Source organism: Meles meles, chromosome 18 (assembly GCF_922984935.1).
Source record: "Meles meles chromosome 18, mMelMel3.1 paternal haplotype, whole genome shotgun sequence".
NCBI lineage: Eukaryota > Metazoa > Chordata > Mammalia > Carnivora > Mustelidae > Meles > Meles meles.
Genome location: NC_060083.1, coordinates 62,094,691 through 62,122,340, shown reverse-complemented (window position 1 = coordinate 62,122,340; position 27,650 = coordinate 62,094,691). Strand labels below are relative to the sequence as shown.

The 27,650-nt window shown below is 64.0% G+C and overlaps 1 protein-coding gene across 4 annotated transcripts in view; it reads left to right on the top strand.

Moving 5' to 3' along the window:
- TBC1D16 (TBC1 domain family member 16) overlaps positions 1–15,153 on the top strand; it is a 72,878-nt gene extending 57,725 nt beyond the window's left edge. The window contains exons 4-12 of one of the 4 annotated variants that reach the window (XM_045984193.1): positions 319–480; positions 1,431–1,578; positions 2,543–2,707; positions 3,167–3,315; positions 3,782–3,916; positions 4,632–4,818; positions 6,485–6,664; positions 9,259–9,405; positions 10,062–15,153. In XM_045984193.1, coding sequence (XP_045840149.1) covers positions 319–480; positions 1,431–1,578; positions 2,543–2,707; positions 3,167–3,315; positions 3,782–3,916; positions 4,632–4,818; positions 6,485–6,664; positions 9,259–9,405; positions 10,062–10,310 — 1,522 coding nt within the window. In that variant the 3' untranslated portion in view covers positions 10,311–15,153. Of the gene's footprint in view, positions 1–318; positions 481–1,430; positions 1,579–2,539; positions 2,708–3,166; positions 3,316–3,781; positions 3,917–4,631; positions 4,819–6,484; positions 6,665–9,258 lie in introns of all 4 variants that reach the window. The other 3 variants (XM_045984192.1, XM_045984191.1, XM_045984190.1) reach the window with 3 other exon arrangements.
- Positions 15,154–27,650: the final 12,497 nt, after the last annotated feature.

Sequence of the window (27,650 nt, the reverse complement as noted above, 5' to 3'; positions counted from 1 at the left end):
TTGCACCCGGGGACACGAAGGCTCAAAGGGGCTTGGGGAGCTGCCCAGGTCGCACAGTGAGGGCTTGTCGGGGTGACTTCACCTGCCATCAGGGCCGCTTACCGCCTCGGTTGACATGGGGTGCAGTGGTTGCAAGCAGGCTTTCCCTTCCGCACGAGAACGGGCTCCTTCATTCCACCTGCGCGGCGCCTCCAGTCCCCTCTGTGCGTGTGCTCGCGTCTGGGCCCAGGTTGAGTGTCTCCCCGCACCCTCCCTGCCCTGTGCCTGTGGCTGCGTGGGCAGGGAACCGAGTGGCCATCCCGCGACCTGCCCCACCAGCTCCCCCTGCAGTGCCGACGCCCAGCTGCGGTTCCCCGACGGCCCCGGCCTCCTGCAGACCCCACGCTGGGACGAGCCGCAGAGGGCCTGCGCCCTGGAGCAGATCTGCGGCGTGTTCCGCGTGGACCTGGGCCAGATGCGCTCCCTCCGCCTCTTCTTCAGGTGAGAGCCTCTGTGAGCCGCTTCCTGGAAGGCGGCTGGTGGCGCCGGGGTCCTGGCAGGCAGGGCTTCGGGGCTTCCCAAATGTTGGCCTCCCCGACATCACTAAGCTGGAGGGCAGGGGTACCCCAGGATGCCACCCTCAGGAACCGGGTTGGGCCAGCTACCAGACTCTCCCACCGGCCCTCAGGGTGACGGTGGCTGGCTGTGACTTGAGAGTGGCTTGGAGGAACAGCCAGATGGGGCCGCACGGAGAGCAGCTACGGGCTGCTTCCAGTCACCCACAGACCGGCTCTGCAGTTCAGCCTGTGTGTGCCGTGGCCGTGGCTTTCCGGAGGGAGGCTCCCCTTTCTCGTGGGGGCGGACCAATCGTGTCCCATCTCGTGGCCGCATCTGTTCTCTCCCGAGAAGCCCAGTGGCCCAGCCACGGAATAATAGCCCCAGTGGAAGACCTGCTCCAAGCAGGCGTGTCCCCGGAGCGCCCCGTTTATGGAAGGACAGGCGTTGGGCTGACGGCCCTGCTGAGTGTGCAGTGAGTCTCCCCGGACGATTCTCCCAGAGTGAGAGGAGTCCAGCCCAGACCGATGGAGGAGGCTCTCAGCGCCCATCCCACCCGGGTTCAAAATCAGATTCCACGAACGCCATCCCCCCTGGGTCTCCCTGAGAGGACGTAGCATACGGGGGTCAGGATGCCAGGCCTCTCAGGCAGGTGTCCGGGGAGGGAGGACAGGAGTCCCCAGGACAGGGTTGTTTTCTTCCTTCGGCCAAGGGGGCGGTGGTGGTGGGTTCTGTGCGCTGCCATGCTGTCCCCCTGCGGTCAGCGGTCAGACTCCAGGGGTCTTCGTGTGTCCTGCCTCTGGGGTCAGTGACAGAGGCCTCTGATTACCCTGGGAAATAAAAGCCCGCCTTCGCATATTCATTGCTCCGTTCCCCTCCCCCGCGCGGCGGCCCAGCGACGAGGCCTGCACCAGCGGCCAGCTGGTGGTCGCCAGCCGGGAGAGCCAGTACAAGGTTTTCCACTTCCACCACGGCGGCCTGGACAAGCTGTCCGACGTGTTTCAGCGCTGGAAGTACTGTGCGGAGACGCACCTCAAGGACCAGGTAGCCGGCTCCGGGAGGCCCAAGGGCGCTGCCTGGGGGGAGGGGTATGGAGAGGCCCCACCCCCCACTCCACACCACCCACCCCCGCCAGACCCACCCCCTGCCCTTCCAGCCCAAGGCGGGGTCCAGGGCTCCCCCCACCCACAGAGGCCTCCCCAGGTGGGGGGCATGACCCTGGGGCCCCTGGTGGCGGCTGGTCGCTGGGGGAGCTGGTAAAGCAGGACGACGGCTCCTTGTGAAGTCAGGGCTCTGCTCTGGAGAAACCATGTTTTGACAAGGCTTCCTGCCATATTTTGCTCAATCTACATACAAATGTGATAAGAACTCTTTAATTATCTGTTCGAGAGACCGTCTGTGCTTATTAGAAAGGGGCCGACTTGGAGCTCCCCTTCCTTCCCACCGAGCCTCCTGCTGGCTCCCCTTATTACAGTAGTGTGGCTTGCTTTCCCCCTACATCGAGCAACCTTTGATTTTTGAATTAAATGTCAGCCGCAGTTTTGCCCTGGATTCGTGACTGCCCGTGGAGACAACCTGACAGGCGGGCTCCCTGCTCGGGGAACAGCGGTCCCTTTGTTTGTGGCCAATCACATGTAATTTATTGCAGGCCCTCCCGGCAGAGGGAAGTTGGGCCGTACGAGGCATTAATTCCGTTTTTTGCGGCCAGCCGGGGGTCGCGGGGAGAGTGGGGGTGGCGGCCAGGGGGGTCGTGGTCTGTCGGTCGGTGGGTCGGTGGGAGAGGGCTGGAGGAGCCCAGCGACCCGGGAAACCGATGTTACGATGAAGGTATTTTCATTTTAATTGCGTCTAATTACACTTGCCGTTGAGGGGTTTGTATGTGGGGAGAGCGGATCCCCCTCCTTCCTGGGGAGAGAGGGGCTTTTCCGTCCCAGGGAGAGCGGGCTGGCTTCGGGCGACCCGCCCCCGCCGGGTGCTTATCTCCCGGAGCTTCTGTCCCGGCTAGCAGGTCGCCGACGAGAAGACGTGCATGCAGTTCTCCATCCAACGCCCCAAACTGCCCTCCTCCGAGACGCACCCCGAGGAGAGCATGTACAAGCGGCTGGACGTGGCGGCCTGGCTGCGGCACCTGAACGAGCTGGGCCAGGTGGAGGAGGGTTACAAACTGCGCAAGGTGAGCGGGGGAGGGGACCGGGGCCGTCCCCTGGGGGCCGCCCCCTGGGGCAGGGAGGCGCGGTGTGGGTCCGGCCGATAAAGCAGTCAAGGCTCCGTGTGTTGAAAAGGAACCCTCCGGAGCGGGTTTGGGGTACCCGGCGTCCGGCTGCATAGAACCGCTCGGGGTAAAATGCGGCGCTTCCAAAACCGGGATTAGGCCGTGACGTGAGAACAACACGTTAATCTGAGTGCCCCACCGGGGTGGGCATTGACATTGAAATGAGCCTGGCTGCGTCCTGTATGGGAATGGAGGGCTGCCACTTTCCCTCCAAACATGTGCAAATCACAGCGACCTGAATCAAGGCATCAGTTGTCACCCAGGCCCAGCAAAGCCCGCAAAACACAAATCTCCGGGGATTGGGGGGTGCTTTGAGCCGCCCTGTGTTGGCCCCTCCCCAACTTTTGCCGCTTCCTGCAGGCCATTTTCTTCGGCGGCATTGATGTGTCAATCCGGGGGGAGGTCTGGCCTTTCCTGCTGCGATATTACAACCACGAGTCCACGTCGCAGGAGAGGGAGGCGCTGCGGGCGCAGAAGCGTCGGGAGTACGCCGAGATCCAGCAGAAGAGGTAAGCGCCCCCCCGCCCTCCCGCCCACCCGGCCGGCCGCTCGGGGCAGTCAGCCGACCAGGCGATTGGCGTGCAATTCCGCATTGATACTATGTTCCGTGACCCAGACTTTCCTGGGAAGATGGGTCCCAGGCACGGGCTGATAGGCTTGGATAAGAGCCGTCATTATCCCTGGGGCTCAGCCGTGGCTCTCCTTAGCTCCGTGTCAGGGTCTGAGAGCTCGTCCCAGCAGGCTGAGCTCGGCAGCGACACCCCGCTGAGAACACCAGCGGCGGGGTGGGGGGGCGGGGGATGCCCCCCACCAGCCAATGGCTGAGGTCTCTCCTGGCCAGCTTTGCTCCCCCCCTCCAAGTTGGTGGGGAGCTGGAAGGTTTGCCGGGGCAGCAGCCCAGCCCCCATCGGGAGCAGGGGTAGGCAGGGCAGGGCCTGCCCGGACGCTCGCTGAGCCCCAGGCCCTCCGAGCCAGGCTCTCCATGACCCCGGAAGAGCACCGAGCCTTCTGGCGCGACGTGCAGTTCACCGTGGACAAGGATGTGGTACGGACGGATCGGGGCAACCAGTTCTTCCGCGGCGAAGACAACCCGAATGTGGAGAGCATGAGGTACCCGCCTTCCTGGCCAGCCGGCTTCTCCCAGGCGGAGGACAGCCCTGTGTCCCCCCTCCCAGCTCCTCACCTGCCACTCTGGGTACCTCACCCCGCGGGCCCCCTCCGCCGGCCACCTGCGAAGGAGAGGGTGAGCAGCAGGGGTGGGGTCCGCCTTCCAGGTCCAGAAGCAGAGGTTCCTGAGCTATTAGGCAACATCAGTCAACGTCTGTGGCCGGTCCCTCCCCAGGGGACCGGCAAAGCCTCCCATCCCCTGGGCCTCCACCAGGCCTGGCTTGCTTGGCTCCCACCAGCCCCGGGTGAGCCTCCCTCCGGGCCTCCCGGGGATGAAACCACACCGAGCCCGAGGTGGGCATTTCTGACGTTCCGCTGCCTGGGGAATGATTGCACAAAATCAGCAGCCCGTACAGATGTCCCCGCCTTTGTCACGGGCGGGCAGCGACCATTAAGAAAATCAGACCCACGTTCCTCTTTCCCCTGCTCTGGAGGTCTGGGCCTGGCAAGAGGCTACTGCAGGCCCCTCCGTTTCCCTAGACTCTGAGGACAGTCCCCAGAGCTGCCTCCCTTGCCCCGAGATCGAGGTGAAGGGGGGATTATCCTGGCAGCCTGGGGTCTCCAGCCTGGGCGACAGGCCACCCGGAGCGCAGCCAGGGCGGGCCCGGTCAAGACCCCCGCTCTTGCTGACTGCCTGCTCTCTGCCCTGCGCCCCTAGGAGGATCCTGCTGAACTACGCCGTGTATAACCCAGCCATCGGCTACTTCCAGGGCATGTCAGACCTGGTGGCGCCCATCCTGGCCGAGGTCCTGGACGAATCAGACACCTTCTGGTGCTTTGTGGGTCTGATGCAGAACACGATCTTCGTCAGCAGCCCTCGGGACGAGGACATGGAGAAGCAGCTGGTGAGGCTGGGGACGAGGGTTACAGCATGCTGGGGGAGGGGGGCATGCCGCCTCCTGCCCTCGCCGCCAGAGATCTCGGGGGCTGCGTGTGTCGTGGCCGCTGTGGGTCCACAGGCAGAAAGGCCAGGGTGGGCATTGCCAATGAGCCTGGGGGCTTAGCCGTGGGCCTCTGGGAAGACCCAGCTCCCTGGGAGGAACGCGTGCTCCTCCTCAGTCCCAAGCCACAGGCACATCTGGGCTGCTCCCTGCAGGGGTCCAAGGCAGGATGCAGGGTTGGGAGGGTCTCCTGAGGCCCCCTGGGCAGTTGCCATGCCCCAACCCAGGTCTCAGGCCTCCCCTGAGTGCCCGGCCCGATCACCCCTTCCTCATAGCCTCCCCTCACCGGAAAGAGCCAGCAGCTCTGAGGGTTGGGTAGATGGGGGGACAGGCAGAGCTGGTGGGGGGGGCCGGGAGCCCTCACCCGGCCCCCCAGGCAGCGCCTGTGTGTTCCAAACACCTGCCGGGTGCTGGGTGGAGGACACTGGGCTGTGGTCCCAGAGGGAACCCCAGCTGGGAAGCCGACAGAGACAGGAAGTCAGGCAGGCAGATCAGGCAGACTCCACAGCACGTGGGATGTGCCCAGACTCGGCCGAGCACAGACTGGGGCAGTGATACTGTGTGTCCTGGGCTTTGGGGACTGGCCATGTCGGGGCGATGAGGAAGGAGCTGAGCAGAGCTGCGGTCTGACTGTGAATGGGAGCCGAGCACAGCAGGATCCGAGGACCAGGGAGCCAGGATCCGGGAGGCGTGCCGTGGAGGGCCAGGGGACGTCCATGTGGGCTAGGGGAGGGGCCAGCCACATGCGTGGTCTGGACCCTGGTGTGGGCCGCAGGATGCTCACGCTGGCTGGTCAGAAAGGATCCTCGCAGCTGTCTCCAGGGAGAATGATGGGTGGCTAGTGTGGGAGGGGCCTGAGAGTCGCGGAACCCTGCCCAGGTCCCCCCCCCTACACGCCGGACCCCCGGCTGCCCTCTCTGCATCGGGCCTGTGACATCAGGTTTCCACGGCACCTGGGGAGGTAGTTATGGGGTTGGACACGATTGGCCCCGGACGGGCTCTGGCGGCACGCGGCCCGGCGACTCATGAGAGGCCAGAGACGGGTCTTCTCCAGGGTTCGGAAGTCAGCAGCCCGAACTGGGCGTCGCCACAAGTAGCCTCGATCTTGTCCCTCACCCACAACCCTGGGTGGTGACCGGACGTGCCCGAAACGAGTGCCCTCAGGTTCAGAAATGCCCCCTCCCTGCTGGAAGTCAGCTCCGGAGGATGGTGGATCTTGGCGATGGGAAGGTGGTTGGGGGTCTCCATACGTGATCTCGCCTTCCCGGGAGGAGGGGACGGCAGAAACAGCCCTGTGTGGGGTCTGAGGCCTGGGGAGCCTGCCCGTCCGCGGCGGGGCAGCACGCTCCCCAGGAAGCTGATCCCGCCGAAATCAGGGATCGGGAGCCCAGATGGGGCGGGGAGTCGGGTTCCGGCGGCAGAATAACGTTCGGCAGGCGCGGGGGCAGCCGAGGGAGGCCCGGGGCCCGGGGTGGGGGCTTCTCGGGCTCGGGGCCCGCGGGACGGCCTCGGGGGGAGGGTGCGTCTTGGGCAGAGCCCGGGGGCTCAGCGGTCCTGGCCTTGCCGGCAGCTCTACCTGCGGGAGCTGCTGCGGCTGACGCACGCGCGCTTCTACGGGCACCTGGCGGCGCTGGGCGAGGACGCGCTGCAGATGCTCTTCTGCCACCGCTGGTTGCTGCTGTGCTTCAAGCGCGAGTTCCCCGAGGCCGAGGCGCTGCGGATCTGGGAGGCCTGCTGGGCCCACTACCAGGTGAGCCAGGCCGGGCCGCTGGGCCCTGGTCTCCCGCCACACCCTGCGAGGAGGGCAGCTTCTGTGCAGCTGCGCACCGGTTCTGGGGTTCCCGCCCCCACAACCCCAGCCTGCAGAGACCACACATCAGCACTGCACCAGCCCACTGCCTTCCCATCCCACCCCTTGTCCCCTGTCCCTTGGGGCTGGTTTCAGGCCTACAGCTCGCCTCCCAAGTAACTGAAACGGATGCGCATTGCCCACTGACTGTGCTCATTACCGCGTCCTGCGGCCCAGCTCCCTGCTGCCACAACCAATCAGTGCGAAAGACGTCTGTGAGGGTGAGCAGGCCCCCTGCAGCCCAGGCCGCCAGGCCCTCCTCCCCACCCCACCCCCCCACGCCTGGAACTGCTCAGAGAAAGAGCCTGAGACCCTGCGTCCCCGTCACCTCCTCTGGAGCACCCAGGACCCACCATCCCTCCCCAGATTTCAGCTGCAAAGCCCCCGGGGAGCAGCATGCAGCCCTGTCATGTGGCTTTAACACCCAAATGAGCAACAAGCTGGCTGTGTTCAAAGATGGGCAAGTCTCTTTGGATCCATCAGTCTTTAAAGAAAGAAAAAAATTGTACCGACGCATCTGGGAGGTGGCCAGGATCCTTTCTGCAAGGGCCAGCTCTGTCCTTGTCGTGGAAGCCAGGAGCTTCCGTTAGAGAAGTCTCGCTGGCGTCGTCGCTGGAGGAGCGTCTCTGAGAGCGGCGAGTCCCCGGAGGCCGTGCTGGTGCCCCAAGCCGTCTCCGACCCTGCCCGCACTCCCTCGCCCCCCTGCCCTGCGCCCCTCCTGAATGAGGGAGACTGGCACTCTGCATTCATCGGGGGAAGCACAGCACGGATGGGCCAAAACGCTGGGCCACGTGTGGTGGTGGTGGTGTTTTTAAAGATTTTATTTATTTGACAGAGAGAGATCACAAGTAGGCAGGGAGGCAGGCAGAGAGAGAGGGGGAAGCAGGCCCCTGCTGAGCAGAGAGCCCGATGCGGGACTCGATCCCAGGACCCTGAGATCATGACCTGAGTTGAAGGCAGAGGCTCAACCCACTGAGCCACCCAGGCGCCCCACGTGTGGTTTTTTTTGCATCGCGTCTGTTTTGCAAGGCTCCACCGATGTCCTTCCAGCAGCAGGGGACGCCCGGTTTAGGCTCCGGTCACAGGTGGACTCTGCCGTGGGAGCCACTTGGCCTGACGCTTTCCATCCCTGTGCTCATCTCCATCCTAAGTGTCATGGAATCCGGCGGAAACCGCAGGAGAGGCCCCTCTGGGCGTCTCTAGCGGCTGCCATTCTGCGTGAAGTTCACTGATCAATTTATGTCTCTTAGACCCTGGACCGTGTTGGCCCCACACCTTGATGACATTGTGGTGCAGGGGTGCGGGGGGAGATGGTTGAATGCTGGGAGTGGGAGTAGGTTACTTCCTCAGGAGTACGCGCCCTGGGCTGGAGGGCTCTTCTGAAGTGAGCCCTGTGTCTGTGGGGGCTGGACTGCCCCGGGCCTGTCCTGTGAATGGAATTAGTCCTGTCCTGCTGCCCAGCCCTGTGTGGGGCACGCCTTGCCCCTTCCTCCCCATGTTTCTCTCTCCAAGGAGCAGCACACTCCCCCCCCTTCCCAGAATCCTGCTGTCTCCTGCCGTGGCCGAGGAGCCCAGCGAAGGAGCCAAAGCAGGAATAAATCCATTCCGGATTAGTTCAAAGGAAGGGGCCGGGCAGCCTGGGGGTCTGTCTGTCCCGGGCAGGCAGGGCGTGGGGTGTCTGCTGACTCCAACTTCTGCCAGAATTGTGGGCTCCACCCGGCCCCGGCCTTCCTATTTCATCCGGCTGGCCGGTTGGCATCAGGAGACTAAACACGGGCTTCCTGGTGCTCCTTACTCTTCCTCTGCGCCTGGGGCCCGCATGAGTCAAAGGCAGTGCCCCTCCCAGCCTCCGGCGGGGGAGCTCACAGGAAGTGCCCGTCAAGTGTGCCGCGTCCTGCCCGGTGCCTGGCATTGCTGGGTCGTGGGGTGAGGTGGTCTCCAGGGAGGACGGCAGGGTCCTCTGTGGGGTCCGTGAGGACACAGTGAAACACAGCAGGATCGTCGGGATGCTCCGTGGGGGCCCCCGGGGGCTGTCTCGCTCCTCCCCGTTAGGATCGGCTCCATTTCTTAGCGACAAACCTAGGGGTCATCTCTGGGGCAAGAGCCGGGGTGTTCAGCCCGGAGGGAGGAAGGCGCTGAGCGGAGGGTGGCCGCTAGAACGTTCTTCGCTGGCGCGTCCACAGCCCGCTGGCCGCCTTCTGACCCAGCGGACGGTCACGAGCTCTTCTCAGCCCTTTGTGAATAGACTTCTTCGCGGTGAGCCAGGGCCAGCCTTCCGAGGAAGCTCCCTCCTGGCCCCGTGAAGGAGTGCCCCGGGGGGACCCCAGCAGCAGGGGTAGCTCGAGCGGCCGCCCCTTTGCATGTCACAGCAGCCTGTGGGTGTAGTATTGACCTTGGCCGGAGCGCAGGTGGGGAGACAGGGAACGGGCCTCGGCCCAGAGGCCTCACCCCACAGCTCTGCCCTCAGCCGCCCCCTGCGCCCTTCTCCCCCTCAGACCGATTACTTCCACCTTTTCATCTGCGTGGCCATCGTGGCCATCTACGGGGATGACGTCATTGAGCAGCAGCTGGCCACCGACCAGATGCTCCTGCACTTCGCAAACCTGGCCATGCACATGAACGGGGAGCTGGTTCTCAGGAAGGTGAGTGCCCGCCCCTCCCCCACGCGGCCCCACCCGCCGGCTTGCAGAGCCCCGCCCCCGAGCCCCGCCCCCAGCCGAGTCCCCAGCGCGGGGGCGGGGCTTGGACGCAGGCCCCGCCCCGTGCGGACCCGGGTCTGGGGAGCGCCGGGGCAAGGCTGGTCCACCTCCATCGCCGGGACTCCAGAGGCCGCTGCGTGGGGTGAGCACGTTGTCCGGCTTGACAGGCGCCCCGTGGGGCACCGCCCTCCGCTAGAGCCGCGGCTTGAGAAGGCAGCGCGGGGGGAGGGCGGCCACGTGTCCCCCGCGGGGACCGGAGGGGCCGGACGCTGCTGGCCACTCCCCACTTCCCGGTGTCGCCCGCGACGCCCCAGGTGGGAGGCCTGTCGTGGTCTTCGGGGGCTGGCAGGGGCGACACGGAGGCCAGCGGGCGCTGGGCAGGAAGGGGGCACAGCGCTGTCCACGGCGCCGGCGGACCCGGCGGAGGACCCGGCCACGGGGCCGCCCGAGCGCCGGGGTGTCCCCGCGCGGGGCGGAGCCGGAGGGGGCAGACGGAAGGGCAGGGAGGGTCTCTGAGACGGCCCCTGGGCCGCCCTGCTCACCCCCCAGGCGCGCGTTTGGGAGCCTGCGCCCCTCCCCACCCCGTCCTCTCTCGGCAGGCGCGGAGCCTGCTGTACCAGTTCCGCCTCCTGCCCCGGATCCCCTGCAGCCTGCATGACCTGTGTAAGCTGTGCGGGACCGGCATGTGGGACAGCGGCTACATGCCCGCCGTGGAGTGCACGGGCCAGCACCCGGGCTCGGAGAGCTGTCCCTACGGGGGCACCGTGGAGACGCCCTCGCCCAAGCCCCCCAGAGAAGGCAAGAAGGGCCCGAAGACGCCCCGGGAAGGCTTCAGTTTCCGCAGATAGGCGGGCTCCCCGCCCTGGACTAAGGTGGACGGGACCCCAGAGGGCTTGGGCACGTGGGAGGGGGTGGGGATGGGCGTGGAGGGGTCAAGGGAGAGTAGAAACGTAAGGGGAAAGACTTGGGGCAACAGGAAGGGAACCTTTTTGTATTAACGACATAAGGCCAGAGAAGAGTCACCTCCCCGAAGAGCAGGGCCCGAATGTGCGGTCCTTCCGTCTGGAAAGGCGGGCTGGCTGGCTTCTCGGGGTGCCTGCCTTTGGCGGGTCTCGGCCTGCGTCAGGGACTCCTCCAGCTCCTTCGGCGGGCGCCAGGGGTCGCAGCCAGGCGGTGAGAAAGGAGCCGAGGGCCTGCTCAGCCAGCAGCACCCGGAAGGCAGAGCCGAACGGTCTGTCCAGCCCAGGGACATCTCTGTGAGCTGAACACGCCCCTCATCAGGCCCCATTTCCTGAGCCGGCCAGTCTCAGCTTCGCACAGTCAAAGCTAATACGAAGATGTCTGGAAAAAGAAAAAAAGAAGAAACCCGGTGATTTCAGGATAGACACGTGTAGGAGCAGCCTGAGGGTCCGAGAAGCTGGGGGCTCTTCCGTGTCTGTTTACACATTTTATCCTCCTGGGATGTGAAGCAGTTTGCCTGCCGCTGAGCCCGAGGCTTGGGCTGTTGGGCGTGGTCCGGCCCTCTCCCAGGTTGGGGGCATGGGTTCTCCACGAGGGTCTCAGACATTAAGATCAGCCTCACCGAACTCAGCAGCCAGATGGGGGCCACATGGGTTGGGCCGTGGGTGCACAGGCGAAATCCCCACCCTCTGGGGGAGGCTGAGCACCCAGGACGAGGCATCCGAGAGGCCCGGAAGGACCTCCGCTTCCCTGCGGGGCCTGCTCGGTGTGACCGTGGGCCTTCGCATGTGGCCGGGTACAGCGGCGGCCCCGTCCTGTAGCCGGCACTCAGGACACCGCTCCCACATCCCGAGGATTTCTGCCGGTTGCTCCTTCTGGGATTTAGTGACAATGGACAGAGGAGGGCGTGGGAGCCCTCAGCCGTCTGGACAGCATCCAGCTGTCTGCACAGAAAGCGATTCTTGAGCTGGTGGGCTCATGGAGGCTCGAATTCTTCCCGAATTCTCCTGCACACCCGGGAAGTGCCGAGAGTCCTGGTGGAGACACCGCCCTACGGAGGCTTCTTTCCGCTCTTCTCCCCGGACAGCCAGCCATGCTGCTGGTGCCACGTTGAAAAGATGTTTTTCGACGGGAGAGAGGAAGTTACTGGCCTCCTCCTTCGAAGCTTGTCTGTTCCCATGAGCTCAAGTCCTCCAGCATCTCCGAGTTGCCAGGGCCTTCTGGGGAGAGCCCCCTGGAGCCCCCTCAGTCCCCGGGTCCTGGGGCCCTGGCTGTTTCAGCCCTGCAGCCGGGTCTGGGCTGGCTGGGGTGGACTTCTTACCTGCTCTATGTCTGGGAAAGGGGGTTGGATGCCTTTCCGTGCTGGCCCCCAGTCTGCTATGGAAGAGACGCTACGCCGATCCCACACTAGAAACCATCTCCCCGTGCGGAGGAGCATTGGTTATAGCCACCGCTGCAGCCGTGCTGCGTAGCGAAGAGCCCCCAGGCCCATCTCCCACCCCATGCGGGGTCAGCGGTTTAGACTGGGCGCCTCTGGTCTTGGCTGGCTCCGTGCCCGTGTCTGGCTCAGAGGGGATGCTCATGTGTGTAGAGACCAGACCTGGCGCTGTCTCTTCCCCCTCCCCAAACCACCCGCAAGCTGACCTTGGTCAAGAGGAAAGGGCAGAAGCAGAAATGCACAGGTGCCTTCCCAAGCCTCAGGGGAGGCCACCCTCGCTGCCATCCCATTGCTAAAGCAAGTGCTATGGCTGGACTCAGCGTCCAGGGCTGGGGAGTGGACCTTCCCTTTAGCAAGAGGTGCTGAATGGTGATGGCGGGGGGGGGGGGGGGGCTGGGCAGTCCGAGGGGAAGGGACTGGGCTGTGGGTATGTGTGCCATCCCCTCCAGGAGGTTTTGGTCCAAATAGCCCTGTTTGGGAACTCTCCTATCAGGGGGCAGGACTTCCCTTGGAAAGGCAGGAGATGCCAAGGGGGAAAAGGATGCTTCTCAGCTCACCCCATCTAGGAGGCAGCAGCTGCACATTTTACTGAGACACCTTGTGCCTTCGGGCTGCTGTGGATTTGGCGGGGGCGGGGAGCGGGTGTCCAGGGATCCCTTCCCTTTGGAGGGTCCTGGGTACAAAGCATTCATGCTGAGTTTCCCGGCTCCCACAGCTCCCCAAGACCCCGCGCCAAGTGCCACCCCACCCTCCCTGCTCCCGACGCACGCCCCTGTGCTGAGCCGGGCCCCCAGGAGATCTGTGCCTCTAGAACAGCCGAAACTCAGGAACCGAAGCCCTGGGAGCGTGGGCGCTTGGAGGAAAGGCTGCTCTGGAGGGCTGGGGAAGGCCTGCCTTGCAGGGCTCCTTAATCTGGGTGCAATTAGAGGAAGCCAGCCAAAACCCTGCGGCCCCAGGATTCTTCCCAGCCAGCAGAAGGCATTAGGGTGATAATTCTGTCATTAGACTTCTAGCCTTCCCACCTCCCAAACGTGCAAATATGGGATAATCAGCCCGGCACGGCCTTGTCGGTGATGCTGCTTATTTAACCCATTTTTTTTAATGACACTTAATGTTATTGGCTGGTGTGCGTGTGCGCGCATGCTTAATTTCCCTCCCGCTAATGTCTGTGCTGACGTTCCAGGATGTTGCCGGGGCCCCTGGGAAGAGAGGGAGCCTTTGATACGCTCCTGCTGGCATAGACGGGGCCGCATGGCAGGGGCTCGCCGGCCCAGGGAGGGTTCCCGTTCCCAGAGAGGAAGGGACGGAGGGAGGGTGCTGGGCCCCGGGAGGGTGGGGGACGTGTAGGCTGGCGGGGTTGGATATGGTTAGGTGCAGAGAACAGTGTTCTTATTCCAGAAGGCTCCAACTCAAGTCCCAGCCAGGAAGATTTGGAACCCACAAGTTGTGGGATTTTGTGTCCCTGAGCCCATCAGTGGGGAATGGATGGGGTCGGGAGGGGCCCCTCTGCACAAGAGAACAGTCTGCAGTCCAGAAGGGGAGGCCTGGCTCCCTGGGGGCCTCCATCTGCGTGCCATGAGTAGGCATGTTGTTCTGATGGGCTGCGTGTACGGCAGCACGGAGGTTTTCAAATCCCGGACCTCAAGCACACATCCTTTGAGTTATTCCTTAAGAGCCTAACCTAAAGCCCCATCCGGGGAGGGCAGCCGGACAGGACAAAGCTTCTGGTCCTAAGACGGTGGCTTCTCCTAGCCTAGGTGGCGGGGGCTGGCAGAGGTCAGCCGCACTGATCTTTGACAGGTGGCCATCCAGAAATGGGGCAAAGACTGGGGCCATAGTGGTGGGGGGTGGTGCTCTGTGGCTTCCCCCTTGGTTTTTGGGAGGTCCCTCCAAGCTCTCGTGGCCATTCCTTGTTTGGTAGACATCACCTGGATCGTGGCAGGCTCAGGATGGGAATGTGCTCACAGCAGAGACCAGCGGAAGCCTCAGTCATCCGTCTGGCCTCCCCTCCCCCGCAGGGAGGCTGGCAGGTGTCAGGGACACCAGGGTTCACGCGGCAAAGAGATGGAAGCCTCTTCCAGTTTGCCCAGCAGAGGCCCCTGGTGGCCACCCTGTAGGGAGGAAGGAAGAGGCGTTCTCCCGGGAAGACCCACATGTGCAGGGGTGTGGACTGGGCCAGAGGAGGTGGCCTGAGGCAAAGGGAGGGATGGGAAGGTCCAGCCTGAGGCTGGGCATGCCACATCCCCAGAGACTCTAGGGAGCCAGACCCAGGATCCCCTGAGGCCGGTTTTTCTAAACCACACGGCAAGGCTGTCCCCTGGAGTGAAAACATTCTGTCCCCGGATGTTCCTGGCTCAAAGGGAACGGCCCCAAAATAGACAGCTCATGTCCTCCCAAGTTGTGAAGGCTGAGGCCTGGGCTCCCTCTAGGGGGTGAGTGGGGTTGAGCCTCAGTTTCCCCATCTGTAGAATGAGAAGGTTGACACCCACCCACACCGCCGATGGCTGGTGTGAAAGGTCTCCTGAGGGTGGTTTACGGAGCCCCTGGGGCCTCACCCGCCCCTTGGGGAAGAGACCGCGGACCTTGGCCTCCCAGCCTTGCCCGAGCGGCAATGTGACCCCGGCTCCAGAGCTCTCCCTGCTTTGGAAGTCAGCAAACCCGTTCCTCTCACGCCCACCTTGCTGCGTCCCGGCCGCCGGGAACTCTCTCTGTGCCTCGTCTGTAACATTCACCCCACGCCCTCCACTCCTGCCACCAAAAGAAGTCAGGCATGAACTGTAACCTCAGCACCCCTGCAAGGCGTCTGCGTAGGCTTGCAAGGCTCTTCCGCGGGAACGTGGTCCGTGCAGGCAACGTCTTACCCTTCCGCAGAAATGCCCCCAGCGGGGACTCTGGCCTTCTGGGTCAGTACTGTTGGACCCCGGGAGGGGCCTCCCTTGGCCTCCAGGGAGCAGGGCAGGGGTGCATGCGGCCTGCGGGCATCTGGCCCTTTAAATACGAGGCGTTGAATTTCTAGGTGGGACGGACCTTCAGAGCGCTCCACCCCAGGGCCCTCCTCTCCAGCGGCTCTGCTCAGAGGGCAGCGCTCTGCCTTGATCATGTCCACCTTGACCAACAGACTACTCTTGTCCACGCAAGCAATTCTTTGTGTTTTGTTTTGTTTCGTTTGTGAATACAATCACCTGTCCGCTGGGCCCCGCCCCCAGCCGGGACTGGTCACCACCACCCCAGCCGTGCTCCCGCCTCCCGTGGATTCCCCTGAAAAGTAAATAAAATCACACTGACAACAGACAGACGCTGTCCGGCGCCTCCGGAAGGCCCCGTGGGGTCTGTTCGGCCCCCGTGTGGCAGGTTTCAGTGTTGGGCACAGAGGGCCCCCAAGAAGAGCCCGCAGATGCCTGGGGATTCCATGATGGGGAAGGGAAGGGGACAATGGCCGGGGGTGCAGGAGGGAGGTCCCGCGGCCGGGCCCAGGAGCACGGGAGGCTCCTGCCTCTGCCTCGGAGGGGTCGGCCGGGGAGTTCAGGAAAGGCTGGGGAAGGCCTGGGAAGCCCTGGCAAGTGGGGGCCCCGCGCCCGGCCCGGCGCCTGGAAGCACACAGTGTTTTATTGAGCCTCGACTGCCAGGGCTCCGATTTCAGGAAAAGCCGGAGTCTTGCATTTGGGAACTTTTTTAAGGAGGCAAATAAGGTGAATTTGACCTTGTTGCAGGGTGTGGGGGGGATGGAGTTGAGAAGCTGTGTCCGCTCCCCTCACCTCACGAGCCCACGGAGCGCCGCTGCGAGGCCAGGCCCCGGGGGACTGCGGGAGGCTGGGCAGGGGAGGCTGGGGTGGTTCTGGGTTCTCCGGGAGCAGGGGGGTGGGGTGATGAGCTTCTAGCCCCCACGGCAGCACCTTTGGACTGAAGCTGGCTTTCCACGATGCTGTGGGTGCCTTCCCGTTCTGTGCCGCATGGGGCGGAGGGCAGTGCCAGGCTCTTCTGGATGTCCACACCGCGGGCTGCCGCCTCGCCATCCTGTCTGCACGCTGCATGCCCGGGTGCCCCCCCACCCCCAGGCCGGCTGGGCAAGTGCCTTCTGGGCGGGGCAGGGGGTGGAGTGAGGGGCCTGGCAGCATGAGGGAGGCTGGTGGTGCCCTCAGGGAAATCTTGGTCCTTCTGGGGGATGAGTGTGCTTCTTCCCCATCACGCTGGAAAGCCAGCCCCAGCCATACCCTGGAATCTGAAGCAGGCGGACATGGGACCTGGAAGCCAGGGGCAGGAGCAGCGCATCCTCCAGAAGGGATGGTCCAGACCCCACAGCCCAGCCCCACAGAGGGAACTGTCCCCGGCCCCACCCAGAAGGGCCTTTCAAACCTGTCGGGCGGCTGGCTCCCTGGGTCTGGTCCAACCAGGATGTACCAGCAGGATGCTTGTATTCGCTGGGCTCTGCCCTCTGCTGAATAACCTAGTTCACGGCCACAGGGACAGCCAAGGGGACATGCTGCCCCATGAGCCAGGCTCTTCAGGGGCGGCTCCGGAAAGGCCTAGCCCTCTGCTTTCCTGCAGTCCCGAGGACCCAGCCTGGTAGCGGCTTCTCCTGTGGTATAGACAGCCGCCTGCACCGCACAGTGTTCCTACTCCTGCTAGTGACGGAGGGGATGTTCCTGGGGGTCTCGTCCCCCTCAAGGCAAGTGGCTATCCTGTAGGGAGGCCTGGAGCCATTGCACTGGGGACCTGCCCTGGGGGCTTGAGCAAGGACAGCAGGTGGCTGGGCTTTCTGGGACAGGAAGACATTGGCCCTGTAACCCTCCAGGGAGGAAGGGTAGGCCACTCAGACGCCGACGCCTTCAGGGCCCACGGGGCAAACTGGAAGGATCCTGTGTACCAGCGGCCTCCCCCTACGCTTCACAGGTGTGACTCTTACCTCCAAGCCCCAGGGAGAAAGACATGTCATATCAGGAGCCCCACTGACCTGTTCAGTCTGTCATTCCTGGTGTCTGTCCTTCCGCTGCCCCCACACCTGAAGACGGTGCAGTGAGCAGGGATGGGGGGGCTCATACCAAATAGGTCGGGGTCTTCCTGCCCTGGCCGTTCGTGCCCACGGAGCCGCCCTGTGTCCAAGTCCGAGAAAGCCCGTGCAGTCTGGCTCTGTCCTCTGTCTGAGTCACCAGGGTGGGCAACCTGTCCCGGGGTGGGGACGCTTCCAGGCCAGTGGCCCCCTCCACACACGGAGCAGGCGCCAGTCCCCTTCTCTCCCAGGTTCGACCTGCCTCCCTCGCCTCTGGGAGCACCTGGAGATGACAGGGTCAGCAGGCTTGCAAGGAAAAGTGCAGCGAGAACAGAGGACAGTTGTCCCCACGCATCGACCACACAGGCGACACGGCTGCTGAAGGACGGGTGTCTGAGCCGTGCCTGTGGACTCGTGTCCATCTGGGGCTGCAGGGAGAGCCGTCCCGCCCGGTCACTTCCACGCCCTCTGCACACGGGGAGACACCTGCCCGTTGGCACGTGGGCCCCACTCAGCTTCGGCCCCGGGACACCCCAGAACCTGTTCCTCATGCGTTCCCTCCCCCAGACTCCCCTCCCTGCATCACAGGAGAGAGCCCAGACCTCCAGGCTCCTGGGGCGTCCACCGTAATTTAGACAGTGGCTTAGAGAGAGGCGGCCCGGTCTCTGTCTCTGATAATCCGTCTGCCTCGACAGGTCGGAAGCCCCCCAGCTCTTCCATCAGCAACGTGACCCTGAACAAAAGAGGGCACTTCGTATTTTATTTTAATCGGAGAGAATGCCTCTGTGATTTTCAAAGTCGACATTCGGGTGCCGAAGTCAGGAATCAGGGTGCTGCCGCAGGGGTGCGGGGCCGCGGACTGGGTTCCGCAGCCCTCGGGGTGCAAACCCTCTCCAGCCAGGAGAGACACGTGCAGGGCGACAGGATGGGAAGCCTCCGCCTTGCCCCGATGCGAGGTCTGAAGTTCATTGATTCCATGACGGCGCACGACAGAAGTTGCCGAGGGTCCTTGTGGCCACGAGTTGGTGACGAGGGAGCGCGATGGTCCGGCAGTTTAAAAATCGAACGGCAGCGTACGGCGATGGGCGAGGGCCGGGGAGACCTCGCGTGGTGGGAGGTCCGAGCTCTGGATTGGGCTCACTGGACGACTGAGGTCAGTGTCTGGACACCAGCTTTGGGAAGACAGGTGGACGATTCTGAGAGGGTTACTCCCGAGGGGCTGACCCCTCTGCTCTGCCTTCGGGAACTGTGTGGACTCCTGGTGGGCAACTCAGCGTTGGTGGGAAAGCCTGTCCCCCCACTGGACTCCTCACCCCACGAGACGCACAAGTCAGGACGGAGGGTAGAACAGGCTGGAGCCGGCTTTCGGATACACGGTCCCCGTGTCCTGCAAAAGAAAACCCAAATGTCCTTGACAAACAACTAGCTGAGACCAGAAGCCGACCAGCAGCAAAGACAGGGCCGGGCGGCAGGCCAGGTCGCCCTTGATGACGTCCCCCCTCCGGGGCAGTTTCCAGGTTTCTGGTCCCCCCCTATTCTGCCCACCTCTGTCCCCACCAGAAAACTTGAGAAAGTGACGGTGACCCCCACTGCTCTGGGCAGGTGCCCTCTGGGAGAATGCCACGCGTCCACCCAAAGAGCAGGGTCAGTCCTGTTTCCAGCGTGTTCCTCCAGCGCCTTCTGGATGTGCTGATAAACCCCAGATTCTGTGAAATGACTAATTTAGATGGGAGTTTCCCCCACTTCTTGGTCTTACTCTGCTCAACTGGGCGACGTGGCCCCCCGAGCCAGCAGATACACAGGAGAGAACTTCTAGGTCGCAGAGCCGGCCAGCCTGGAGCAGTGGCGAGGCAGGGTGGGGTGTTCCGGGTGACGGTATTTCCGGGGGAGGCAGCTCTTTGCTCTGCAGGGGGTTGGGACAGAAAAACCATCTCCTCTGCCTTCTGCCCGGGGTGCACTTCCCGGCTGTTGATGGGGATGGGGTTTTCTAGGTGGGTGAGACCGAGAAAGCCGGACTCAGGCTAGCGCAGGTGGGAAGAGGCCCTGCCCCCATGGGGTCGTCTTCGGGTGCCCGTGGTGGGGCAGCTCAGCAAGGCTGGGGCTGGGTTCCCCTTGCCCCCCACCTGCAGGTTGCCTCTCCCCTGCCCCAGCTTCCCTCCCCTCCCCTCTTCGGGACGGGTCCACAGATGAGAGAGTATTACCAGCAGGGACAGAACTCAGCCCCCACAGCTGCCCCAGAGAGCTCCCAGGGTGCCCAAAAGGGCGGGAGGCCTGCGGCCTGAAATGCCATTGCTGGTCCCTGCACAGACCCCTCCTCCTGTCCCAGGCCTGAAAGTGGCCCGGAACGCCAAGGTCAGCGGGAGAGTGGGCTCCTGGCCCCCGGGATCTGGTTAAGGATTGGGAAGGACCCCTCTCCAGGACTCCTGCAGACCGTGTGGCTTCGGTACCCCCAGCTGTGGACGGGTGCCTGGGAGATCTCGGAGGACCAGACAGGACTGGAAACCCCCGCCCCATGGGGTATTTTCCTTTCTAGAGAGCAAGTTCCAAAGCCCTAGCCACCAGGAAGCTCCGAGTGCGACGGCAGGCCGACTGCCCTGCGTCCCCGGCCCCTCGGCTGTCCTGAGGGAGCCAGGCGCAGCCCCGGGGGGCGGGGGGTGGGCAGAGCCAGCCGCATGGTCACTTTCCTGCAAAGCCTGGGCTTCTCACCAGGTGTTGTCCCCCCGGGACGCAGGGAGACGGGCAGGCGTTCACATCCCTGCCTCGGCCCACCGGCCTCCCGGAGCCCTCCACGCACTCCAGGCCCCGAGAGTAGGACCCCTGCCCTGCAAGTGCCGCTGGAGCCCAGGGCACAAGGAGGCACGTGTGGGCCTGTGTGGGCCCGGTGGGGCCCCCCGACCTCCACGCTGGTTCCCGTTTCCCTAGGAGCAGGGCCCGCACCAGTGTGTCCCGCCCTTCTCCGCAGAAGGGGCTCCGTTTCCTTTGCTTTCACACCCCGCCGGCCTTTTCTCCGAGTGGGGATTCCCGCCTCTGTCCCTGCCAGCCGCGTGCACACCCCCGGGCGCCTTGGTTCCCGCCCAAGTGAGGGGCAGGGAGGGGCCCCAAGGGAGGGCACACAGGACAGGAGCTGGGGGGCTCCCGGAGGGAGGGCACTCAGGGAACGGAGGGGAGTCAAGGGGCGGGGGCTCTGGGTGGGAATGGGAAGAGGCGGGAGCCCTCCATCCCCCCACCTCTCCCACCTCCGGGCCGCTGAGCCAATCACATCAGGTGTGCTCTAGATAAATATTAATAACCCGGTGACAGGGGGAATTTGGGAGAATCTAATTAGAAGGACAGTGTGCAGGCCTGCCAACGAGTCCCTCCCAGCGAGACCCCGGGGGCCAGAAGGAGAAAACACACTGAGCCCCCAGGAGGGTCTGGAACGGAAGGTGTCGCTGGCCCATCCTCACGGCCACAGCTGCTGGAGAGGTACGCACGCCACCCTGCCCCCAGCCCACCCGGGGGGCAATAGGGCGGGACAGACCAAGCCCCCGGCAGGGTGAGCACCCCGGTCCAGTGCCCTCCGAGCACCCCAGCCCCCGGCGTGGCCCCCGCATCCCTCCAGGGCCCCACCCCTGGGAGCCAGCCTGAGGCTAGAGCGCCAGGCCACACGCCCCAGAGACTTGGCCCCTCGTTCCTCCGCTCACTCAGCCTTCCCCTCAGTCTCTGCCCCCACTCAGCCGACAGGCTCCGTGCAAACCCCAAATACGCCATGCCCTCCCCCTCCTCCAGAGGCCTCCGCAGAGCCCCCAGGACCTGGAGTTCCCCGGGGGCCTGGGTGCAGCCAGTCTCTAATGCCCACGGACCGGACCTCCCCTGCAGGGTCAGGCCCCACCGGGAGAGCTGCCTGGGCTCACCTGGGGTAACGCTTCCCCCAGGGCCAGAGTTGGACCCCAGCCACGGCTCCAGAGCCTGGCCGACTCAGCAATGTCCCTTTTCATGGGGACTCATGGCCCCCAGGCCCCTTTTCTCTTGAAATCAAGATTTTGGAGAGTCCCTCATGTGAGTCAGTGATGACTTGTGGCCCCTGGGGACTTGGCTTGGTCCCAGGAGGAGCCAGACATGGGGTGGCCCGGGACGAGGACAAGGCGTGCTTGGAGTGCGGCCGTGGTCCCCCTGGGGTTCCCCCATCCAGTAGCCCGCCCACCCTCCCTCAGGCCCTGGCCCTGGCCCTGGCCAGCTGACACCTGGGCTTCTGACCTGACCAGCAGCAGCTTTATTCTGCGTTTGGAGGAAAGGGACCTCTTCGCCCCTGTGACTCTTGGCAAGAGAAGCTGCTGGCAGGGGTGGGGCGCTGCTGACCTGTCCAGCTGGCGGTGAAGCGCCTTCCCTGGGAGGGCCGGTAAGACAAGTCCCTCTCCAGGCGGGTGCCCTGTCCAGCCACGTCCTGTTGCCTGGAATGTTCCCCAGAATGGAGATCTCAGCACCTGTCAACGCGGGCCGGCAGGCCCGGGGTGGGCCATGAATTCCAGGGACCTACCAGCAGGGCCTTCCCAGCTAGGGCGGCGCTCAATTCTCACAGCTGCCAGATGGGGGCAGTGCTGGTTTGACCTGGTTCTTAGAGGCGGAAACAGAGAGGTTAAGCCATTGGTCCGAGGTCACCCAGCCAGGGCCCAGGTCTTTCTGATTCTTCTTTCCCCGACCTTGGACAGTCTCAGGCCGATGGTGCTGGACCATCCTTCCCCAGGGGAGGGGACACACTGAGCACCATCTGGACAGTGCCTTGAATCTGCGTTTACTGAGACCTGACCTGAGTCACCGGTTCCCTCCCAGGCAGAGGGGGCAGGCCCCGGGCCCTGAGCTTGCTGTGTGACCTCAGGCAGGAGGCCTCCCCGTCTCTAGGCCTTTGTGACCATGCGGGACATTTCTATCACGCACGCAGGAGTGTGACCCCAACCAGATGACAGAAACCCCCGGCTCTGAGAGGGGCTCACCTGACTCTCCTCCTCCACTGGGACCTCAGCACCCAGCAGGGAGAAGCCCATGGCCCCGTTCAGACCACCCGGACTACGGAGAGCCAGCTCCCAGCGCTCCGTCCCCAGCAGGCTCCACTCCGGCAGCCCGGGGACACAGCCAGAGTGGGACGCATCATGGGGCTGTGTCCCGGGGTGCAGGGAAGAGGCAGGGCCTGGCCCCAGCAGGCAGCTCTGGACGGAAGGAGGGGCCGTTGGCTTCAGAGTCCTCCTGGGCAAGGAGAGCAGCCCAGAGGAAAGGGGAAAGGAGGATGGGCCCCCTGGGGGCGTCCCTGGGGCAGAAGTGGGGACAGGGCCAGGCTACGTGGAGTCCATTCTGAAGGCAGACGGGGTGCCTCACACCACCTTGCCGCAGGGGTGGGAAGTGGGAGCTCGGGCTCCGTCCCAGGGCTCTCTGGGATTCGGTCCTCAGCTGGAACCCCGGGCTCTGCCCTGCCTGGGAGCATATTAGCAGCCTGCTGTATGCCAAACTCCGGACCAGGGAAAGGATGTGTTCTCAGATGAGAAAGGAGGGGAAGCCGCTCGCCCGCATTCCCCAGGAAGTGTCACAGACAGATTCAGAGCCCGTGGGACAGGCTGCAGGCGGCATGCCACCCCTCCCCCACACCGCCCCCTGCCCCGCAGGGCCACCCCCGGGAGCCCTCCACCCCTGCACGCCTGGTCTCTCGGGATGCGGTCAGGTCAGGTTCACGGCGTGGGACCAGGAAGGGGGAGAGCCAGGCCACCTGACAGATGCTTTTCACAAAAAATCACCAGGCAAATACACAGGAAGCTTCTGTGGGTGGCAGGAGGGACCCCCAGGGAGCGTGTGAGCTGGGGACAGGCCGCGGGGAGGGAGGGCACCGTGTCCGGGCCCTGCAGCCAGCCCCGGGGGTGCCTCTCCCCATCATCAGAATCAGAACCAGGCCTGCTCCCCCTCCTGCCTGAAAGGGGGCCCCCACATCCCAGGTATAGGGGACCGGTTTGGGGCTGGAACACAGAAGGGGGGTCATGCTTGCGGGCAGATCACAGGGCTCTGCAGGGTCCTGGTCCTGGGGACTTTAAAACTGGGGGTGCCTGCAAATACAGCATAGGGAAGGTGGCCAGTGGTGTCGTAATAGCGTTGTAGGGGGACAGATGGGGACCCTCCTGGTGAGCACAGTGTATCATACAGGCTTGTCCAATCGCTGTGTCTGCACCTGGAACTAAGGCGACACTCTGTGTCCATGGTATTTCAATTTTTTTTAAGATTTTATTTATTTATTTGACAGGCAGAGATCACAAGTAGGAAGAGAGGCAGGCGGGGGCTGGTGGGGAAGCAGGTCCCCCACTGAGCAGAGAGCCCGATGCGGGACTCAATCCCAGGACCCTGAGATCATGACTGAACCGAAGACAGAGAATCAACCCACTGAGCCACCCAGGTGCCCCTGTGGTATTTCAATTTTAAGAAAAGGGAAGAAAATGGGGTTGCAAGGACCCCTGCCAGATGTGAGGGAAAGGGGTGGGACTTGTCTGTCCGAGGGTCCCTGGAGCCTCGAGAGGACACCCAGCCCTCCTTGCCTGCCTCCCCCACCCCCAGCCCCTTCCTTGTCTCCCACCCACCCTCGGGCTGACTTCCAAGCCTGCAGAGGTGCTGAAGAAGTGTTTCCAGCACCCAGGCCCTGGGTGTTCTAGGGGGCACGGCGAGGTACCCACCCTCAGCCCCAGGGAGGCCCTGGGACCCGGGGGGAGGAGTCTGGCAGGAGCACGGGGCACCGGGGTGCCCTAGGGCTCTTCCCCTCACCCCCCTGCCTTGCCTTTATAGTCTGGAAACCACAGAGGTAGGAGATTCCTACATCTGCAAGGTGAGAACTTGGCAGATTCGCAGACCTGCTGATTTTCCAAAGCGCTGAGCAGGTGTGGCCATGGATGCCTCACGCCTCCCCGAACAGAAAAGCCAGAGTCCTCAGCAGCCCCCGGGCGGGACCCGTCAGGCCTGCCCTGCCTGCCCTACCCTTTCCGCCTTCTCGGGAGCCTCGGATGCCAGCTCCCAGGTCAGAGCACGAGCAGGCCTGGTGCTGGGTGGGGCTGCCTGCCCCCCTGAGCTCCGCAGAACCCATGCTGGGTGGGGCTGCCTGCCCCCCTGAGCTCCGCAGAACCCATGCTGGGTGGGGCTGCCGGCCCCCCTGAGCTCCGCAGAACCCAGCCAGCCGAAGGCCCAGCCCAGCGGTCGCCGCACATCGGCGATGGGCCCCGCCCCCTCCTTTCAGCCACTGCGACCTGCCCCCCTGCACCGGCCTGAGGCTCTATGGAGAGCCTCTCAGAGAGACTAGGAACCTGGGGGCGGGAGGGTGCTGGCTCCGGGTCCATCTCCCTCGGGGCTCCCAGCACAACCTCATTTTTAGGCAGGACGGGACGCCCCTAAAGGGGACTCAGGCTCGAGGACGCCCCTACAGCTGGGCCCAAGGAGAGCTTGCATTTGAATCCCGAGTTCCTACAAGCTTCCCCGGTGGGTCTACGGCACATCACGGGGTCTCTCAGAACCCGAGTGTGGCCACCAGGCCTCTGTCTGGTTCTGCCTCCCAGAGCCGGCTGGTCTGCTCCACGCCCATCACGGCCCGGCCCTCCACGGGACCGGTCACACGGGGGCATGGCCCCTGTCCCCCACACCCAGGGCCGTGCCTGGCCCGCAACAGCGTCATGGTGTTCGCTGGATAGTAAATGAATAAACAAGGGCCCCTCCCTGACGGTCAGCAAATATTGCCGGAATGAGGAACGTCACCACCAACACGACGCATGTCAGAGTACACAGACCGTAAAGACGCTGTAACAAGTGCCGATGGGGCAGGTAAGACCAGGTCCCGGAGCGCGGAGGCCCGCTCCGCAGGGGGAGACGAGAAGGTCTCTGCTCGGAGTGGGCTTTGAAGACATTCTTGCCGTTCTCTGGACTCTGAGCGCTGTGGGTCCCTTTGTTCCCATCCAGGCCTCCCCCTCAACGGGTGACCTTGGCCAAGTTGCTGAGCGGCTCTGAGTCTCCGGGGCCTGCCTGTAACTTGCAGACACAGAATCCACGTCTGACGTTCGTCGCGGGGATTCTCTGAAAAGCGGGGGGTAACAGACGAAGCATGTCACTCGTGCCGGGCCTGTTAGAAGCTCTCACGCCGCGGCAGGGGCGATTTGGGGGGAGCAAGGCTCACCCAGCCCTCGCTTGTCCCCAGCTCAGCAGTTTGCGCTCTGGGCCCCTCCCACCCGGGGCCTGCACCACGGCAAGGTGACAGGCAAAGACCAGAGGACCGTGCCATTGGCCTGCTCTCTGTCCCCTGCTCGTCCAGCCCTCCCTGCACCCTGCAGGTGGGCAGCTCCTGGACCCCCTCGCACGCGCAGTGGGTCTGCGGAACACTTACCACCCTGCCTGACTGGGGCCGGGGCACTGGGACTGCGACGCTTCGGTCTCAGCGGGTGGAGGTGGGGGAGGTGGCGGCGGAGAGGCGGGCGTCCCTCGAGCCCCGGGGGGTCGGGAATAAGCGGGCCCTGGGTTTCTGGGCCACAGGGGCTAGTATATATAGTGAGGGGCTTGGACTGAAATGAATGCTTTCTGGGCCCCAAACGTGACGGGGACCCAGTCATGTGCTGGGGGTGACTCCTCTCAGTGCCCCGGCGGGGAGGCCATTATGGTCCCCGTTTTCTAGATTAGGAAACTGAGGCACAAGGAGGTTCTACGACCTGCCCTAGGGTCACTCGGACAAGGACTGGGTCCCCACCATCCTTCCCATCCTTGCCTTAAGGCTGCTAATGCCAACGGAAGGGGGGCAGTGCAGGGCCGGGCGTCCTGGGAAAGACCGGCCAAACTCGAGTGCCAGACACAGGAGTGTAGGGCGAGTCCCGTCTATGAGCACAGAGGTGCGGGGAGGTCACCTGGCCTGAGCTGCGCTGGCACGGTCGTGAGGATGTCCCAAGGGAGAGGGTGCAGGAAGCCCCAAGGTCACGGCCAGTGTTCGTCTTCCCTGCAAAGCGGACCCCAAGAGGAGTCGCAGGATAAACCAGAGGCGCGGAAGCACGATGAGAAACGCGCACACGGCTCCGGTTCAGATGTCACCGGCTGCCTGCCTCAGTTTCCCTGCCCCGCCGGCGGGGAGGGACTTAACCCCTCCCGCACGGGCTGGGTGGGAGGAACAAGTAAGATAAAGCAGGTACACGAAGCGGCCGGTGGCCCAGGGCCGGGCCAGAGCAGGCCCTTGGGGCTGCAGCTGCTGCAGAGAATTGGGACAGAGCCCTCTGGGAGGAAGCCGGCTCCGTGTCCTGGCGCCCGGGAAGCCAGGGGAGACGTGGGGGCACTGAGCCAGGCCCCCCTTCCTAGGAGCCCCTGTGAAGATGGACACCAGGGCCATTGCCAAGGGCTTGGCCAGCCCAGACGCCTGGCAGCGGCCCTGGGCGCCTGGAGGGCTGCTCCGGAGCTTGGTGCTCGGCTATCTTGCGACCTTGAACTTTCTGTTCTGTTCTGCAATCAGTTCGGAGAGCGGCCTCTCCAGGCTCGCCTCTTATCACCGGGAGACTTCTGACACAACAGAAGTTGACTGCGGCTCTCCTGGGTGCGGCTACATTCCTGGACCCCCCCGGCACCCCCCAGCTTTTTTCTTTTTTTTTTTTAGCTTTGGAACTATAATGATCCCATTGTGAGTGGTCTGTTCAGGTGGCAGTGTGACCCTTGAATTTAGGAGCATGGAAGGGTGTAGAAGAGGAGGGAATGGGGCGGGTGGGGGCACCCGGAGGCCACCAGTGAGACAACCAAGGAAAATCTTGGAGCAACCCACGGGCATCACCGGGACCAGCTCCATCTAATTCATACGTAGTTATTTGTCCCAACACTGATGGTTGTTTGGTTTTCATGTTTTTGGTTTTTTTTTTCCCAGTTATTGAGAAGGAAAATGGGTTTGTAGTTTCCACCCCCTCCCACCCCATCCTGAGCCCAACTGGCAAGACTCAGGAGCCGCTGGACTTGGTGACTGCAGGCTGCTGGCCGTGGGTCCCTGGCGGGCCACAGGCTGCCGTGGGGGGAGCCGGAGACCAGGGTCAGGACAGGCCCCGCCCCCCGCCCATGCAGCTCTGGGACCCGAGGCACACCGGCTCCCCACAGCTCGAGGTCTGCAGACAGGGCTGGTGAGGAGCCCAGCCTGCGGGGGGGGGCCCGGGGTCCACGCGGATGTGCCGGCCACCGGCATGCGGGCTCAGCCTGGGCCTCTGGGTCCTGCCTCTGCTTCATCAGCCTGGGCGCCCCTGTGAGAAGGCCCCGCCCACAGCTCTGGGTGCCACCTGCTGTCACCGTCCCCTTAGCCCAGGGGACTTCCTGCCTTCCCCAGGCTCCTGAGAAAACCCCAGGAGGCTTTTCTTAGAATGTTCAGCAGTCACTGCACATTTTGGTCTTGGCAGGGGCCCCCGTGGCCGGAACAGGGAAGTGGCTCAAGTTCCAAGGCCTGGAAGCCTGGGACGCTGTCAGGGAGACTGGCGGGGCCAGCGCGGTGTCAGTCGTGGACACTCGCACCTGTCACTGGTGGGGGGGCTCCTGCCATCCTGCTCCTCGGGGCTTCTGTCTGCAAAGGGGCCCCTCCCACCCCAAAACCCTCCTCCGCTCTGCAGTCTGAGTGGGTGGGGACACAGTTCACTGGCATTTGACCCCGTGCCGTCCTCAGACAGTGGCGGCTCGGCAGCGGTTGTCATGACCGTTGTTAAAAAAAACAAATCCACTCGAAGGCACTGGTGTTTGCTCTCTTCTGGGCGTTTCCCCAGCTTCTCCCAGCTCCGCCTTCCCTCCAGAATCCTCCGCTGGGGAGAAGGGAGA